This window comes from Syngnathoides biaculeatus, chromosome 20 (genome assembly GCF_019802595.1).
Source record: "Syngnathoides biaculeatus isolate LvHL_M chromosome 20, ASM1980259v1, whole genome shotgun sequence".
In the NCBI taxonomy this organism is placed as follows: Eukaryota; Metazoa; Chordata; class Actinopteri; order Syngnathiformes; family Syngnathidae; genus Syngnathoides; species Syngnathoides biaculeatus.
Window position 1 is genome coordinate 16,132,017 of NC_084659.1, and position 19,504 is coordinate 16,151,520.

Genomic DNA, 19,504 nt, shown 5'->3' on the forward strand with positions numbered 1-19,504 from the left:
AAATCATGGAGGGGTCTGAAATTTTTAGCGTAGGTGCATGTCCACTGTGAGAGAGAGAATCTAATGAGACAAATCCAGAAATCGCAATGTAGGATTTTTTTAATGATTTATTTGTGTGATACAGGCAAATAAGTATTTGAACACCTGTCTATCAGCTAGAATTTGGACCCTTAAAGACCTGTTAGGCCACCTGTAAAAGTCCACCTCCACTCCATGTATTACCCTGAATCAGTTGCACCTGTGTGAGGTCGTTAGCTGCATCAAGACACCTGTCTACCCCATACAATCAGTAAGACTCAAACTTGTAACATGGCCAAGACCAAAGAGCACTCCAAAGACACCAGAGACAAAAAATTGTAGAACCCCACATGGCTGGAAAGGGCTGCGGAGAAATTGCCTAGCAGCTTGGTGAAAAAAGGTCCACTGTTGGAGAATCATCATAAAATGGAAAAAGCTAAACATGACGGTCAATCTTAATCAGAGAACAGCCCAATGCAAGATATCACCTCGTGGGGTCTCAGTGATCCTTAAAAAGTTGAGGAATCATCCCAGGACTACACGACAGGACTTGGTCAAAGACCTGAAAAGAGCTGGGACCACCGTTTGCAAGGTGATTGGTGGTAATACACTAAGACTTCATAGTTTGAAATCATGCATGGCACGGAAGGTTCCCCTGCTTAAACCAGCACGTCAAGGCCCGTCTTAAGTTTGCCAATGACCATTTGGATGATACAATGGAGTCATGGGAGAACGTTATGTGACCAAAATGGAACTTTTGGTCATAATTCCACTCACCGTGTTTGGAGAAAGATGAATGATGAGTTCCATCATAAGAACACCACCCCTACTGTGAAGCATGGGGGTGTTTTTCTGCACATCATCCAGGACGACTGCACTGTATTAAGGAGAGGATGACCGCGGCCATGTATTGTGAGATTTTGGGGAGCAACCTCTTTCCCTCACTCAGAGCATTGAAGATGGGTCTCGGCTGGGTTTTTCAACATGACAATAACCCGAAGCACACAGTCAGGAAAACCAAGGAGTGGCTCCGTAAGAAGCATATCAAGCTTCTGACGTGGCCGACCCAGTGTCCAGACCTAAACCCAATAGAAAATCTTTGGAGGGAGCTGAAACTCTGTGTTTCTCAGTGACAGCCCAGAAACATGCCTGATCTAGAGAAGATCTGTGTGGAGGAGTGGGCCAAAATCCCTCCTGCAGTGTGTGCAAACCTGGTGAACAACTACAGGAAACGTTTGACCTCTGTAATTGCAAACAAAGGCGACTGTACCAAATATTGACATTGGTTTTCTCAGGTGTTCAAATACTTATTTGCAGCTGTATCACACAAATAAATTGGTGAAAAAAATCATACATTGTGATTTCTGGATTTTTCTTTTTAGATTATCTCTTTCACAGTGGTCATGCTCTGACGATGAACATTTTAGATCACACCATGATTTCTAAGTGGGAGAACTTGCAATATAGCAGTGGGTTCAAATACTTATTTTCTTCTCTATCTATCTATCTATCTGTGGTGGAAGCTGAGAAAGGAAGAATGTTGTGCGGCCTTCCGGAAAGAGGTGAGACAGGCTCTCGATGGACAACCGAAGCTCCCGGAAGACTGGACGACGACAGCCAAGGTGATCAGAGAGACAGGCAGGAGAGTACTTGGTGTGTCATCTGGTAGGAAAGGGGAGAAGGAGACTTGGTGGTGGAACCCCAAAATACAGGGAGTCATACAAGGAAAGAGATTAGCGAAGAAGAAGTGGGATAGTGAGAGGACTGAGGAGAGGCGAAAGGAGTACATCGAGATGCGACGTAGGGCAAAGGTAGAGGTGGCAAAGGCTAAACAAGAGGCATATGAAGACATGTACACCAGGTTGGACACGAAAGAAGGAGAAAAGGATCTCTACAGGTTGGCCAGACAGAGGGATAGAGATGGGAAGGATGTGCAGCAGGTAAGGGTGATTAAGGATAGAGATGGAAATGTGTTGACTGGTGCCGGTAGTGTACTAAATAGATGGAAAGAATACTTTGAGAAGTTGATGAATGAAGAAAATGAGAGAGAAGGAAGAGTTGAAGAGGCAAGAGTGAAGGACCAGGAAGTGGAAATGATTACTAAGGGGGAAGTCAGAAAGGCACTACAAAGGATGAAAACTGGAAAGGCAGTTGGTCCTGATGACATACCGGTAGAGGTATGGAAGCAATTTGGAGAGATGGCTGTGGAGTTTTTGACCAACTTATTCAACAGAATACTAGCGGGCGAAAAGATGCCTGAAGAATGGAGGAAAAGTGTTCTAGTTCCCATTTTTAAGAACAAAGGGGATGTTCAGAGCTGTGGGAACTATAGAGGAATAAAGTTGATGAGCCACACAATGAAGTTATGGGAAAGAGTAGTGGAGGCTAGACTCAGGACAGAAGTAAGTATCTGCGAGCAACAGTATGGTTTCATGCCTAGAAAGAGTACCACAGATGCATTATTTGCCTTGAGGATGCTCGTGGAAAAGTACAGAGAAGGTCAGAAGGAGCTACATTGTGTCTTTGTGGATCTAGAGAAAGCCTACGACAGAGTACCAAGAGAGGAACTGTGGTACTGCATGCGTAAGTCTGGTGTGGCAGAGAAGTATGTTAAAATAGTACAGGACATGTATGATGGCAGCAGAACAATGGTGAGGTGTGCCTTAGGTGTGACAGAGGAATTTAAGGTGGAGGTGGGACTGCATCAGGGATCAGCTCTGAGCCCCTTCCTGTTTGCAGTGGTAATGGATAGGCTGACAGATGAGGTTAGACTGGAATCCCCTTGGACCATGATGTTCGCAGATGATATTGTCATATGCAGTGAAAGCAGGGAGCATGCAGAGGAACAATTGGAAAGATGGAGACATGCACTGGAAAGGAGAGGAATGAAGATTAGCCGAAGTAAAACAGAATATATGTGCGTGAATGAGAAAAGTGGAGGAGGAAGAAGAGTGAGACTACAGGGAGAAGAGATAGCGAGGGTGGACGACTTCAAATACTTGGGGTCAACAATACAGAGCAATGGAGAGTGTGGTCAGGAAGTGAAGAAACGGGTCCAAGCAGGTTGGAACAGCTGGCGAAAGGTGTCTGGTGTGTTATGTGACAGAAGAGTGTCTGCTAGGATGAAGGGCAAAGTTTACAAAACAGTGGTGAGGCCGGCCATGATGTACGGATTAGAGACGGTGGCACTGAAGAAACAACAGGAATCTGAACTGGAGGTGGCAGAAATGAAGATGTTGAGGTTCTCGCTCGGAGTGACCAGGTTGGATAGGATTAGAAATGAGCTCATTCGAGGGACGGCCAAAGCTGGATGTTTTGGAGACAAGATTCGAGAGAGCAGACTTCGATGGTTTGGACATGTTCAGAGGCGAGAGAGTGAGTATATTGGTAGAAGGATGCTGAGGATGGAGCTGCCAGGCAAAAGAGCGAGAGGAAGACCAAAGAGAAGGTTTATGGATGTGGTGAGGGAAGACATGAGGGCAGTTGGGGTTAGAGAGGAAGATGCAGGAGATAGGCTAAGATGGCAAAAGATGACACGCTGTGGCGACCCCTAACGGGACAAGCCGAAAGGAAAAGAAGAAGAAAAGAAGAAGATCTATCTATCTATCTATCTATCTATCTATCTATCTATCTATCTATCTATCTATCTATCCGGGCGTCAGATGTGGCCCACCACATGATTTTGCATGGCCTGCAAAGGCAAATTAGGTTTGCCAAATTCCATAATTCTCGTTAAAATTTCAAATGGTCATATCATCAATGATATTTAGATATTACAACCATTTTTATGTTGAAAAAACCATGACCCTTGATATGTAATTCCAAAACAAGTTCATAAAGTTTATGTGTAAATATGATGAGACGATTAAAGATTTTTATAGTTTCATAACGGCCCTCTGAGGAAACCATAACTGCAGTGTGGCCCGTGACAAAATGAGTTTGACACCCCTGTGATAAACTAATGTGATCTTGTTAAATCATACGACAGCAAATAAGGGCAAGGACAGGAAGAACAGCATCAACAATAGCACATAACAATTAATGAACAGGATGTTCGGTTTGTGTGATGTCACAGCGCCGGAAAAAGATGAAGACCGTCATGCACTGGATGCAAATAGCAGAATGTGCTTTCTGCATCATATTTCATGATTCAATTGATGCATCTCTATATAATTACTTTAAAATAGCAGATGTCGTTTATAAAGGAGTTCTTGAGGTATCAAGAAAAATATAAAAATATTTTTGATCCAACCTTTAAAGAAAACACTTTAGGCGAACATACCAAAAACATCATTTTGAACTGGTTTTGATTGCACATGCAAAAAACACACCAAGCAAGCCAGAAGTTGAATTTAGAATCTTCTGATCCATGGTCAGACACGTTAGCTATTGCACCACTAGCCCTACACAAAACCTGCACCTTCTGCAAACCCATGTGAACAATTTTCAGTGTCCCACATTGGCAAAATAACAGCATTAAAACTACCATGACTACGCGATCACAGCTTTGTGGAAACGGCTACGAAAGTAGGCTGTGAAAAGCTCTTGGGTGCAGTGAGAATGTTAACGATCCAGGACTGACCCGTTTAGGGAATGCCAAGTCAGATCGTCGCGTGGTGAGGATGTGATGCTTTCATTGGCACAGGCCAAGTTCGTCTCCTGGTTGTGACAGGAAAATTTTTCAACTTCTTTAGTCAAGTGATGATCAAGATTGACAATTCTTTGGATTAACCTGTTTTATTGGCAAAATCATCGACTTCAGCATTAGATATGGATCCTCTATGCCAAGTCTCTCCAATTTTTCTATGTACCTTCATTTATTATCACCTTCTAAATGTTTAACGGTATCAGACATACTGTTTTTCGTCTCAACGTACTTAGCATTGAACAATGCTTTGACCGTAAATTATGGCGACATCAATAAAAACCATGTGATTTTATGTGTTTCCATAGTGTAGTGGTTATCACATTCGCCTAACACGTGAGACCGGGTGGAAACAAGTGTTGTTTTGTTGCTTGCTTGTAAGGGAGCTGTTGTCGGAAGGAAGAAAAAAAAGGAGGGAACACACAACAAAATGAGGAAGGAAAGGAACAGGAAATGATGAAGGTGGGGGGACAAGATAGCGAGGAAGCAAATAATGTATTGAGGAAGAAAAACAAGGATAAAATGATGGGGAAAGAGGTAGGAAGGAAAGAAGCAAAAAACATTGGAACAAGGAATGGAAGGAAAGAAAAAATACACGAAAATCTATTTCAGAAAAAAATCCTTGGATTCTCATTCAGAAGAAACAAGTGTTCAGGTCTGACTTTCCTTGGAAATTTAAGCTCAAGCGAAAAACAGAAATCAAAACAAGATTCTAGAGGAAATAGTGTTGAGACACAAAAACAACAAAATATTAGTGGCAAAAAGCTGCCTGGCCACTCAGTTTGCTTTTCCTTTCCTTTCTCTCGGTTTCCTGGTCCTCTTGCACTTGAGAGAGTCTGGCTGCAGACCTCACCTCTCAGAGACCCCACCTCACATCTCAAGTCACATCCTGCAGACCCCCAACTGCCATCGTCAGCCAGGGAACAATTTGAAAATTTCTGTTTCAGCGTTTCAGGAACTTAGATGAATATTTTCAAGATAAGGTTTAATTTCCGGTTTCAGCATTAAAGCCATTCAGGTACAGCACTGCGCACTTCATTTACACTCTCCTTTCATTCAGGTTGAAATGTTTTCATCTTTTATGAATAAATCAGTGAATACTTAAAAAGGGAAGAAGGGTAGATGATGATGATGATGATAACTCTTCTTGTCAATCTACCACTGATGTTTTCATGGCATGGAAGGAAAACAAAGTGGCCGGAGAAAACCCACACGGAGATCATGCAAATTCTTTTTTGTTTGTGGTTCTGAACCGCTAGTCCCCCGGGGAGAATATCGGATTCTGTTGCCTGGGAAAGGGATACACGACTGGCATGTTAACTGTGCAATGCATTGTGGGTTTATTCTTGATAGTCGGTCGAGTCATTGTTAGGATTTGTGCATGCTCTCACTCTGAATGGCAGTGCACACGATGAACTGGTTGCCAGTCAGTCACAGGGGACATAATTGACACCATCACTGAGCAGGAATCAAACCTACGCTGCCCACACCCAAGTCAGGTGTGTGTACCACGACACCATCAGTGACTTTCATTCTTGTCTGGTTTTTATTTAATGTGTAAACGCACCTGCCCCCTACTGCATGTTTGCCCTCTGGCAGTTGTGGCAAATTTTATTTTCCTGAGGGAATCCATTTCATACTCGTGTGAATCCAAATGTCTGACTTTTCTGGTTTGTGGTACTTTACACACCATCCTGTAACAGAAATCTATATTTTTCAATTTCTATTTTACATTCATAGTGTTGAAGATACCGAGGTCTTTGAATCTGGGACCCCTCGAACCCAAAGCAAGAAGCAGTCCCCCGCCTCGACTATCCAGCCACAAGATGTACCTGTTGACATTTTTTTTTTAATCACGCCACTCGACCAGGATTGGACGACCCGTGGCTCTCGTGTCACATGCAGCTTTTTAGCACCGCCCTAGTGAAAATGAATACCAAACAATTCATGGATTATTAATTGTAAATTGAGCAACATTTCTTTCTTTTTTAGTTTCCTTAATGTTTTATCAGGATTACATTAGATTATCTTTTATATACAAAGTTTCATAGAGGTGTACTCTGGGGGGCTCTGGGAGAGGGGGTTCTCAATTTATTATTTTTTTTTTCTGGGGAGCTTATAACAGGAAACAATTACTCTCAAAACTCTTACACTCAGGAATCTCACAAACAAGAGCAAATATATTACATTGCAACAGATGAAAAGAATATTAAAAAAAACTTGCATCAACTCACATAGCTGTTTTATAAAGGAGACATTCACGGATGTTCATAGATTTCCCTTCACAATTACTGTCAAAACTCTGCAAGATCAAGAACACGGTCACCATGCAGCTTCTGGTAACTCTCATTCACACCGCACAATATACATGGTCGCCCAACGACGCACACGGACCTCGACAACGTCTCCACTTCTCCAGCCAGTGAGTTAATGTTTGAAATTAATGAAACACATTCAACACCGTGCCTCTGTGACTAAACCTGCTTTGCAAATGTTTTAAACTAACTGATATTCACATTCTACAACAAGACAATGAAAACAAGTGGAGGAGAACAAAATATGTAGCTTCCACCAGGAATCTCACAAACAAGAGGAAGTATTTCTTCCCGCTACACTATAAGTGTGGCTTCAAAATAAAGCACGCAGCCTACATCTTCCAACAATTCAATGGCATTTTCCCTCTACAATGAACATTTTTAAAACACAATGACGTTGAAAAGAACAAAAAAGAATAAATGACAGAGATCAAAATAAAACTGCGCTTCCACATCGTGTTCCTATTAGAGCACAACAGCATCACAACATTACATAAACTCAATAGTAGGGGATATAATTGGCAATCAAGTCTCTGACATGCCCGACCAGTGAATCAGTGTCAAAAAAGCTTGCACAGTATTTGTCTTACAAGTCAGGAGTGGGCAATTTTCTCCCATCTTTGAGGGGAGGTTTTTTTACTCATGAGATGATCAACCCCTCAATTCAGGAAGTCTCTGAAGAAAATTGCAGGAAGGGGGGATCCAGAGTTGAACTGGAGACCTCTTGATCTGCAGTCAAATGCTCTACCACTGAGCAATACCCCCATGTCTTCCTGCCACCTCTTAGTTCTGTAGACAATTCAATATTCATCATTCATTCCAGTTGTGAAATGTAAATCATTGAGAACTGTTAACATGAATACAAACATCAATGGTGAAATTTTGAATGATGACAAACTTAGAACAAGTGTACATTTGGATTTTCACCCAATAACTTCGAGTTTACACCTAAGTGACAAGGGTTAACATTCCTGACAAAAGCAGAAGTCATACAAATGCTTGAGGAGACAGCTCCAAACCGATGATATGCCTTTTCCTGTGGAATGGGATGTGAATTTAAAGCAGAACCTTTGATATCGATCAGAATGCCAAAGAAATGACCCTGATGTGATTTGAACACACAACCTTCTGATCTGGAGTCAGATGCGCTACCGTTGCGCCACAGAGTCAGTGACAACAATCTTCTGTAGAGGTGTAATCTCAAAATTAGGGTATATTGTTGGCAACCAATACAAGTCACTGACATGCCCGACTGGTGAATCCGTGTCAACAAAGCTTGCACAGTATTTGTCTTACAAGTCAGGAGTGGGCAATTTTCTCCCATTTTTGAGGGGAGTTTTTTTGCCCATGAGATGATCAAAACCTTGATTTCATGCAGTTTCTGAACAAAACTTTGGAGGTTCTGCATCTCTGTGCTTCATGGAGACTTGGCTTTGTGGACGAGTGTCTGACACTTCCATCATGCTTCTTGTCTTCAACCTCCAATGTGTGGACCGTGTCGCTGAGCTAACATGGAAACTGAAAGGCAATGGAATATGCTTGTATACCAACGAGAAATGGCGCATGAACGTTACACAGCTCAGCACACACTGCAGCCTGCTTTTAGAGTTGCTGGTTTTGAACCGCCGGCCGTTTTATTCACCACGTGAGTTCCCCACAAGTTTGTCACGCATGTTGCAAATGTGCAGAAGTCAGAAAATGAAAAAAGCATCAACAGATGTGCTTGTTGTGGTTGAGTGGTTAAGGTGATGGGCTTGAAATCCTTGGTGATCTCCTTGTGTAGGTTTGAATCCTGCTAACAATTTAATCATAAGACTTTGGTTTGGGATCAGTCCAGGTCAGTGGTGTGTTCTGGGAAAAGGTTTGCCTGTTACGATGCAGTATCAACAATTATATTTTAGCATTACTGCTACTATATATTTTGCATGATAAAATGCAGCAAATATAAATACAAATACAGCAGCATCAAGGCAACACAATTCAACGACACCACGACACAATCAAACATGAGAAGAAAACGCACCAACAAGAATATGCAAGACAATCTGACAAAACAATACAATCTAGAACAATACACACCATGATCATGATTACGATCGAGGCAAGATGATAGGGACAATCTGACAATCCAGCCTTATAAAAAACAAAACAAAACAATACACAACACAGGATGTTGCACAAACAATATGTGATACAAGTCTACACTGTACGTGATTGTGTGTGGGCCACACACCCCGTGTTGTGTTTATCAGAACTATAAGGAGGAGAGAATCTGACCACAAACTGAGCAGGGAAAAGGTTTCTCTTCAGTAAGTCTTCTCATTTCATTTGCTTTTTTTTCCTCACAGAGAAAATTTTCATCGTTGACGTCAGTGTGACATGTTATCTCACGTCTGGACTTTTTTTCATGTCGTCATCAGAGAGGAAAGTGTGACATCATGTCATCACTATCTGATATTGGAGCTGCTCGTGATCCTCCACAGTACCTCAGCTTTGCAGTTTTTCACTTTGGCCATTTGGCTCGGGCCACATTTGCTTGAAGTTGAGATCATTTTTTTAATGGAAGGTTCCCAATGGTTGAAAGACATTCATTTATTTTTTATTGGGAAAATGGATTTGATATACTCTACAATGATGTTATTTATCAAAGATTGGTGGAACAGTTGGGAAACCATTGTCCTTACAGTTCTGAGGTCCCGGGTTCAGTCCCGGACCCGCCTATGTGGAGTTTGCATGTTCGCTGTTTGCTTCTATGTGCTCTGTGATTGGCTGGTGACCAGTTTAGGGTGTGTACTCTTGTTCCTCCCTGAAAATTTCTGGGATTGGCTCCAGCAATAATCCCGCGACCCTTGTGAGCATCAGCGGCTCAGAAAATGGATGAATGGATATACCTTGAATGGCTACCTCAAGAAATATTTAAGTTGTTAAAAGGTGAACTTTAATGAAATTAGAAATTAGAGCTCTATGTGTTGCGCTGTATTTTTTCATACAGATGTTTTTTAAGGTGAATTTTTATTGCACAGAAAAAACATGTTTTTTACATGTTGGATTTCAATTCAAAAATCCATGTTAAAAATTTGAGTCCATAGCCACTACAGTGAACAAACGTATTTCCACTGAGTGATGCGGTTTGCTAGTCCTGCTGATTGACGGCACGTGAGCAACAGTTTCCGTTGTGTAGAACTGGAGTTGTGATATTCGCCTGATCCGTGTGAGGTTCCTGCTTGGACACAAGGCCGCTTGGCCTGCTTTCCAAAAAGAAGAACCCCACAAAAGGCAAACGTTAACATGACTTAACTCCCCGTCAGGGAACCCAACCCTGGTCTTGCCTGACATGACACGCGTAGATAATGTCCACTATACCAACGAGGAGACGACTACACTTGTTTCCCGGGAACAGATGGTCTTTGCCAGAGTGGGGTGCTGGTGTGGAAATCAAGAGTTGAGAAATGTGAGCTCGATGTCTTACGTTGTATTTTTTCATACAGATATTTTTTAGGATGAATATTTAAGCAGGAAGTGACGGACATGGCAGGACCGCCCTCAAGTTTGACTCGTTTGTTTCTATTAGTTTTACCTCCGGGAAGGTAGCTCGTTGTTCCTTCGTGTGAGCCAAAATGCCGGCTCGTTGCATTGCTGGACATTGCTTGAACCCTCGGGAGGATGGAATTACCCTTCATAAGTTTGCAAGATACTCAGTTCGTCATGAAAAATGGATTGCACGGGTGCAAAGGATGATAGCTTTGTGGGTTCCAAATAACAGGTAGGTGTGTTTACAGCGACTAAAAAAGATAATTTGGGGCAGACCACGTAATCCGTCTCTCATAATGTAACAAAAGATCCGAGTCGTATGACAGGGGTGCTATATGTGTCGATGGGCGCGTCGGACTCACCGGCGAAGGCTGCTGCGTCGCCTTGCCAGCGAAAGCTGCCGCGTCGGCTCGCGGACACTGCCGACAATGGCGCACTCAGCCGCATGCGACGACAACACCGTGAAGCAGCCCGGCTCCACTCCGTGACAACCCACCTCGGCGCCGAAAATGAGCCACTGCAGCCAACAAGGCAAAGCCGGCTGAGCTCGTCGCGGCACCGGGCCGTGATGGCTCATCTACGCCGCGGATGTGGATCGGATGGGGAGGCGGTTTGGCCGTGTTTGCATATCATCTGAATATAAACAATATTGCCCCAGTAACTTCACTTGGTTGTGTGGTGTTCTCCTTTTCAAAAAGAGCTTCCGTGTCAGAAGAGGCGTGTTCATCTCCCATAGTAGGGTCCAACGCGTGTTTTCAATGGAGAATGTCCGGGTGACGTCACGGGTCGAGGATGCAGCCAACATGGCAACCACTTGGCTGTCGTCGAATGGAACTTCTCCAACTTCGCGCATGGATGACGCGCTCTGCGCTCTCGTTTATTTATTCGTATAGACATTGAAGTGAATAATGTAATATGTATTTTTCATGACAATATCCATTTTAGAATGTTTATAGGGATGAACCTTAATCTTTAATAAAAGGAATTATTTTTGCATTCCAAACACTTCAAGGTAAATACACGTGGTAAATATAAAACATACATCAATGTAAAAAAAGCTTATCTGAATACAGTAGTATAGTAAGTGAATTGAAGTGCAAATACTGACAGCTATGAAACAGGCAAGTCGTCAGACAACTATAAGTAAAGGTCTTTTCAGGTCAATGTGGTACTGATCCTCACGATGCCGGGTATTGTGCTCCAAGATTGCACCGTTCACCTCCACGTGAAGATCGACCAGATGTCGGCTCCTGTAAGAATACAAAACACTTGGTTAGGACTGAAAAGTCGCAAAAAAAAAAAAAGAAGTTATGGAAGTTTGCATTAATTGGCTTTCGCTTGAAATTTCAGGATGAACGTACCTGTGACCTTTACGTGAGAACTTTATTTAACCTCACAGTTCTGAGGACCCGCGTTTGATCCCGGCCCCGCCTGTGTGGAGTTTGCATGTTCTCCCCGTGCCTGCGTAAGTTTCCTCCGGGCACTCCGGTTTCCTCCCACATCCCAAAAACATGCAACGTTAATTGGACACTCTAAATTGCCCCAAGTTGTGATTGTGAGTGCGGCTGTTGTCTGTCTCTACGTGCCCTGCAATTGGCTGGCAACCAGTTCAGGGTGTATCCCGCCTCCTGCCCCTTGACAGCTGGGATAGGCTCCAACAACCCCCCCCCTGACCCTTGTGAGGATAAGCGGCTAAGAAAATGGATGGATGGACAAAAGTAGTGCTTAGCCTCCATCGTAGAGTATCTTGGTGCCGAGTGAGTTGAGGAACTTCATTTGGAAGTAGTGCTTTGGCATGTTGTGTACTCTAAAGCCAACTCCAAACCTTTATGCCAGGGATGTCAAACTCATTTTTGTCATGGGCCACATTGTAAACGACGATAAACATCTTTAACTGTCTCATCATATTTACAGATGAAATTTATGAACTAGTTTTGGAATCAGAAATCAAGGCTAATTGGTTTTTCCCAACGACTGTTTGGTCACACAAAAATGCTTGTAATATCTCAACGTTATCATTTATGATGTGACAATTTAAAATTTTGGTACGGGTTTGGGGAAAAAAAAAAAAATCATGGAAGTCGATACATATGATTTGCCTCTGCGGGCCACATAAAATCATGCAGCGGGCCAGATCTGGCCCACGGGCCTTGAGTTTGACACCCGTGCTTTTTGAGGATGAATCAATCCCGTACTGCGTGTCACCGGCAGCTTGGAACAGAGATACTGAGAAACTGGAAGGTTCACAGAAAGACATTAAAGTTGACGTCTTTGAAAATTCTCATGGATCAATTTTGTTGCTCAGCTCCTTGTTGCGGTTTGTGCTCAAAAAGGTAAATAAATCCAAAAACAGAACCACTGGATGTGCGTTCCAAAGCGGAGAGAAGGTCAAATAAAGTTTAATTGTAAAGGTTCTACTGATACTTGGGCTCATAACAACATTTCAAGCGCGAGCCGTCACTTTTCCAAGGAAGCGTGTGCGCACGTACCTGCCCAAGGCGTCCGTCAAAGCCTTGAGGTAAACGGAACGGTGTCGGCCTCGCTGCAGTTGATGCTCTGCGGTCGAGCAGTGACTCCAGAGCACGTCCGCATCTGACGGGAGACAATCGGGTCTCAGCTGACCGGCGCCACCGTCCGTCTCCCAGCCGTCATCCCAGCGGTTCTCCACAGCGCAGGGTTGGAAGTCTGACACAGTGTAGCTCTGGATGAAAAACAGTTTTGGCTTGCCGACCAGCGCCGGACAGGCGTCGCCGTTGAAAAAGCGGCGGACATCTTCCAGACGGAGGCCTTCGCAGTTCATGTCCGTGGCCTGGAGGCGATTGTCGATCGCCCGGCTGATGATGCAGCAGACGAAGCCGTCGCCACTGTGGTCCGGACTCCTTTGGAAGACTTTTCTGAGCGTTGAGACAGTCTCGACCAGGTTTAGCCATTTATGCAGGGTCACATTGAAGTGCAGTGATTTAAATGTGTGCGCCATCATCTCTGAAGGGGGAGAAAAAAAAAAAAGTAAAAATGATTTGGATCAGCCAACCTTTGAAAATCCTCGATCCGATTTCAGCACAAATATTAGAAAAGCCTCAGTGTGGTTTCATGAGGCCTCACTTGCTCACCACTAAGTGCAAGGTACCATATTTTCCGCACTATAAGGCGCACCGTATTATAAGGCGCACCTTCAACGAACGGCCCATTTTAAAACTTTTCATATATAAGGCGCACCTTCGGCTTTTAAGTGTGGCTTGTAGTGCGGAAAATACGGTACTGTAGTTCCCAGCCCTAAGTTCTACTGTACACAAAACAGCGTCTTTCAATGTATGCACTGTAGAAGTCTTCCCCGATTGTACTCACCTCTGTCATTCCCCACGCAGTCTACGATGACGCACTCCCCTCTGGGGTCACTGGCGAATGTGTACCGACTCACTGGACTCTCCTGCAGGGATGCAAGCAGAGACATGGTTGAAATTCAACACGGGTTGATCAAATAGAGCAACAAAAGTCTTAGTCCGTGATTTAATATCGTACAGTACATCACAAATGTTGGACGAGACCACTTCGCTCCCAACCCCGAATTCCAAATTCCAATTTTTCGTCTGAAAAAAAAAAACATTTTAAAAAGCCGCGTGCTTTGAACTTTGGTAGGAATAGTTTGTCATGTGTCCCAATAAATCAATCAATGGCCTTTATTGTCATTATATGCTGCGCATACAATGAAATGATGAGTCTCCACAAGGTGCAATAAAATTAAATTAAAAAAATAAAAATCAAAGATCATCTTAGGTAAAGGTTGCGGCTAAAATAAATGCCCAAATGTGCAGTTGCAAAATACTACATTACATTGTTGTTATGTACTTATTTCGATAAATAGTTTGAGTATGAATCTTACCTGGCAAGGGTGGCGCACCACTTCCTCGGGTACTGCTGGCGCGCTGACTGAAATGAGATGAAAAATTTGAGAAGTCAGTGAAAGAGGGGAAGAAGAAAAAATGTTCAAAGCAGTGATCATTTCACCAGTTGATTATTGATCATTGTTGACTAGTTTCATTTAAATTTTGGGATTAATACGGTACGTGAATGTGAGATTGCATTTCTTCAAATACTGTCCACACTCCAATATGTGGGTTGTTTTCACGTGACGTCACCCGTTGTGATGCCTTGAACGGTGGCTATTTTCCATCCCTGAGCTCCCGTTACTCATACATAGGCAAGGTGGACGACATGTTTCTAACCGCATTTATTGAAGACGTGACCGACAGCACATCAAGCCCAGACTGACTTTTAGGTACCTGGCCTCATGGGACTCAGGACTGTGGTTACAAAGGCGCAGTATTGTGCCCTTGGTCTTTTATTCTCTGTGACACTTACCTGTATGCTAACACGGAAAACTAAAGGCGGTAAAAAGTCAAAGGCAAAAAGTAAAACTTGTATATTAGTTCACCACAAGCAAAGCGAAATGTTCATTTGTTTAAAATTAGATAATGGCAGAAAGACAAAAGAATAAACAAATCCAGTATTTCACAAAATTCTCGAATCTTTCAAGTGACTAACAAAAAACGATCTTAACTGGAATGTTGGCCTTCTGAAAAGAGTATCAATTAAGGTGGTTAGCTTAGCTCGGCGACACATCGGCACGATGGAGGTTGAAGCCAGGCAGCATGATAGCAGCGTCGGGCAATCGCCCACAAAGCCAAGTCTCTGTAAAGCACAGAGCCGCAGAACGTCCAAGGTGTTTCGTCGGAATAGACGATGTGCCCGCTTATGCAGCCGGACTTGTGCACCAGATCGCGGGGCTTTGAAGAGCATGCCGACCAGCAACTCTGGAAAAAGCTTTAGCGAACTGGCGAGAGTTGTCAAAAAAAAAAAAAGTCTGAAGAAGGCTCTCTGATGGTTAGCAAGTCCTCTCTTATGTACTTGAGTCCCAAGACGCCCGTGAAACACCAAAACACAAACGGTAACGGAGAGCATTCCGGAGACTTCCACACTGGGTGCACGTTAGGTAGAGAGGTTAAATGGCGGCGCACAGCGGTGTGTGGGTGATTCAGCAAAAAATGTGACGTCAGTGAAAACAGCCCATCATGACCCATCATTAAATGGGAATCCGGCACTTGGCTTCGGCTCACTTGCTGAGTGTATAACGTCTCAAGCATTTTAAGGATTAAAAGGACTGTGGTGAAATTGTGTAATTTTTGCAAAATTGTGTCATTCAGTTGGTTCTACTTGTACTAAATCAGTATTGCACACACTCACCTGACATCTTGTACACCTTGAGCTTTTTGGCCAGGTCTACCCTGCCGACGTCCATTAAACATTCCTCCAAAAGGTCCACCCTTGTAGGGGAAACCTTGCCCACGTGCTCTAGTTCGACAACCAAGTCCAGGAAATCCTGCGTGAGTGAGAAAACAACGGAAAGTGAGCAACGACTTCAAAATTTCACACGGCGACACCAAAAAGTCCCCCACCGGGACAATTTCCTACCTTGGCAGTTTCCATTTTCTTACGCGGTAGCATGTGAGCCAGAAGAAACTTCACACTGCTCACATCATCCTTGGCCATGTCCTCGCTGATGTGAGCCATCAGAACTCTGCGGGAGGAAGCAAGATGGAAATTAGGAATTGCACATTTGTGACATACAAAATCTTGAACATTTAAAGGGGAAAAGGTAATTTTTAATGGCTTGTAGGCAAATATTTGAGTCTCTATATTTGTGGAGATTCTGGCTACTCACTGAATGTGAACATACAACCAGAAACATCTTTATTTTGCCAACTATGTCAAAAACACGCGAGGCAGAATGGGGACATCGAGGTCTGGGCCCACCACTTTGTTGGTCTTTTGTTATTTGAAGATGCGTCTATATGGAAGTAAATATGTGCCACCAAAATTTGAATTTCAAAATGCCGTTGTAAAATTCACAGTTACTTCAAAGTGATCACATTTTCAAGAGCTGTATTTCAGTTTAACATTCCAATGCAAATAATTCCCCATATGAAAAAAATTCAACCTTTAAAATTGAAACAATATTTTGATTCTCCTGAGATTCATGTGGGTATAATTTGCTTTCTGAAATTCACAGTCTGAATTCACTGTTATAAGAAGGCAGGGTTACTTCAGGTCAGAACCCAAAACTCAGCCAGATCAATTTCAGACAGCGAATTGTAGCCAGTTGAATTTAGATAATTTTGTATTTAATAAGCTATTGCTAACATGTGTTTTATGTTTTGGAGATGACAGATGGGATTCAGTCCTGTGCGAAATCTGGCACTTTTACGGTTTAATAATGTACTTTAATTTGTTAAATTTAGGTGAAGTGTCTCAACCAAATCAAAAATATGTTGAGAGCTGTTCCACCCCATCGTTATGCATTTGTGGCAGCACAGTACTTGACATAACCGTCCTGACAACAAGTTTCTTTGATTATTACTTGCAATCTAGGCCAGTAATCCAGAGGAACCGCTTTCAAATGAGGGCTGAAGCCAAAAAAGTATGCATTTAAGTATTTAGAATGTGGGAGTAACAGGGATGGAGTATAGCTCGGGGAGAAAGTGAAACTCCACATTCTCGGGGCAGTAAATCAATCAGAACTGGACTCTTGATGTTCTGCCTGTCATAAAAGAAGTCAGAATAAATTCTTGCAACGAGGCTTTTTTTTTTCAGGACGAACTAGCCTGGATTGCTGTGAAAAACTCAACTACTTGTGTTCCAAGTCCGGTGCTTTTTTACCTTTAATTTGACCTGAACAGTTAAAACACCGAGTAACTTTTTCTTTTTTAAACAGTGAGACTAAAATAATAAAATGGCACTCACCTGAATCTGGGTAGAACCTGCTCGGATCTCAGAGCTCTCTCCACATCGTCCCGGCTGAACCCAAACACCTGCCTGAGGATGTCATATCTCCCCAAATGTAGCATGAGCTCAGCCAAAAACAGACGCCCTTTGTCGTAGCTCCTGACTTTGGACTTGAGAGTCTACTTTATATGCGCGGCTGTATTGTCTGTGTCCGAAATCTCGCACAAGTAGAGAATCTTGGAGCGTTCGTAGCTGCCGAGGGCTTCTGATATTTGGTGAATAGCACGAAGCATTTCTGGATCAGGAACTGCCATCGAGGCACGAAGTGGCTCGTAGCGTTCGTTTTGACGATAAACATCCATTCTCACTCATGGGAACTTGCAAAAAAAAAACATTCATATGGTTCATTTCAGTTCTGTACAAGTCAAAATATACAACTTTGAATATAAAAGGAACAGGCCGTAACTTACTTGTAAAGTCCTAGCGTCTGCGAGTCAAAAACTAGGAACTTCCGTTTACGGAACTTAAAAAAAGTGAGCCCTCTACTCACTACTCGTCGAAATACTTCGCTTGGATTTCCAGCGTGAAACACTGAGAATGCTGTTACAAAAATAATACAGTAACAACTGGACTCGGTTCTGCCGTGAAGGAGTGCAAAACTCGGAATGGGATCAAGACGTATTGGGCAAACTATTTAACCGAATTTGGAAACCTTTGGTCTTCGTTCAATTGCTGGCGGTTGATAATCCATTTTAATGGTGCACTACCGCCACCTTCTGCTCCGGAGACTGTACTACTGAGCGCTATCTACCCCGATTATACCTTTTATGAGAATTTAATATCTGGGGTCACCATTTTTTTTTTCAATTTGGTGCTTCTTCTTTGGGTATTAATTAATCCACGGGGATATTAGGTGGATAACATTTAGGAAATAAAAATAAATCATCTCCGTGAAGACAGATTGCGAGAAAGGATTTTCCAAAACAATTATCAACTGTGATTTTTTTTTCCATGATATTGACGGAGTAATGTTATGTGGGTGAATTCTTTAATTACTTCCGTGGAAGTAGACAAGTGCCACCGGGATTGGAATTTGAAATTCAAATGCAATTGAAATGTTACGTGGATTTGAAATTGAAATAGGATTTGAATTTGAAATGTTAAATTGAATAATTCGCTGTCTGAAATTCAACTTCGTTGTTAAAATTCAGTTTCGTTGGAAAAATTCTGAAATTCTGAAAAGACGAACGGACATTTGCAAAGGATTTCAGAACCCAACACCCAGCAGTCAGCCAATCCTGTTACGTTTTCTTTGTCACGTGTTATATTTTCAAATGCACTACAAAGTTATGTTAACACTAACAGTGAAATGTTTCATGAAAACAAATTTCAATGGCATATTTTGAACTGCCATTAACTGAATCAGTGCAGTGTAATGGCAATAACTCCTCGGAACATTGTCACGTGACTTGTCTTGTGTAAACGAGTTCAACATTAAACCATATATGAAGCACTTGTTATCTGAGAAACAGACACTTTTATTTCTCTAAATCTCAACAACACAACAGTGTCATTGTAACGCAGCTGTTTTTCCATAAAAAAAAAGTGTTAACATTGCAACTGCCTAAAAAAAGCATAACATGTTTCAACAGGAAGGTTGATTCAGAACAAACCAAAGCCAGTTTGGCAAGAGGAAATACAGCTGACAAAATCATCTTTAAAAGACTTGTTGTCCTTGAAGTGACGTCATGAAATGAACCATTGATACACGTCGCATTTTTGCATTTCACATACACCGACCGCATCATTATTTATGTTGTGCAGTTGATCGGCCTTTTTGAGGACAAACCGCAACAAGGAGCTGAGCGGCAAAATTGATCCATGAGAATTTTCAAAGACTTCAACTTTCATGTCTTTCTGTGAATCTTCCAGTTTCTCTGTATCTCTGCTCCAAGCTGCCGGTGACGCGCAGTGCGGGATTGATTCATCCTCAGAATGCACGGGTGTCAAACTCTAGGCCCGGGGGCCAGATCTGGCCCACTGCATGATTTTACGTGGCCCGCAGAGGCAAATCATATGTATCTACTTCCATGATTTTTTTTTGTTCAAATCCGTACCAAAATTTAAAATAGTCATGTCATAAATGATAACGTTGAGATATTACAAGCATTTTTGTTTTACCAAACAACAGTAGTTGGGAAAAACCTATTAGCCT

At 42.6% G+C, this 19,504-nt stretch overlaps 1 protein-coding gene, 1 long non-coding RNA gene and 2 other non-coding genes across 4 annotated transcripts; all 4 read right to left on the reverse strand.

Annotated features, from left to right (window-relative positions):
• Positions 1 to 5,660: 5,660 nt before the first annotated feature.
• On the reverse strand, positions 5,661 to 7,360 carry LOC133493530 (uncharacterized). The gene is made up of 3 exons (XR_009793042.1): positions 6,956 to 7,360; positions 6,496 to 6,583; positions 5,661 to 6,357 (listed from the first exon to the last, which is right to left on the reverse strand). It is a non-coding gene; the product is annotated as an uncharacterized LOC133493530 (long non-coding RNA).
• Positions 7,361 to 7,671: 311 nt separating this feature from the next.
• Positions 7,672 to 7,743, reverse strand: trnac-gca (transfer RNA cysteine (anticodon GCA)). The gene has a single exon. It is a non-coding gene; the product is annotated as a tRNA-Cys (tRNA).
• A 332-nt stretch (positions 7,744 to 8,075) lies between these two features.
• Positions 8,076 to 8,147, reverse strand: trnaw-cca (transfer RNA tryptophan (anticodon CCA)). Its single transcript has one exon. It is a non-coding gene; the product is annotated as a tRNA-Trp (tRNA).
• Positions 8,148 to 11,562: 3,415 nt separating this feature from the next.
• Positions 11,563 to 18,016, reverse strand: LOC133493499 (CASP8 and FADD-like apoptosis regulator). The gene is made up of 8 exons (XM_061806927.1): positions 17,760 to 18,016; positions 17,308 to 17,666; positions 15,979 to 16,084; positions 15,751 to 15,886; positions 14,390 to 14,436; positions 13,855 to 13,936; positions 12,999 to 13,491; positions 11,563 to 11,759 (listed from the first exon to the last, which is right to left on the reverse strand). The coding sequence occupies exons 2-8, from the start codon at positions 17,409 to 17,411 to the stop codon at positions 11,639 to 11,641; spliced, it is 1,089 nt and encodes a 362-aa protein (XP_061662911.1). The 5' UTR covers positions 17,412 to 17,666; positions 17,760 to 18,016; the 3' UTR covers positions 11,563 to 11,638.
• Positions 18,017 to 19,504: the final 1,488 nt, after the last annotated feature.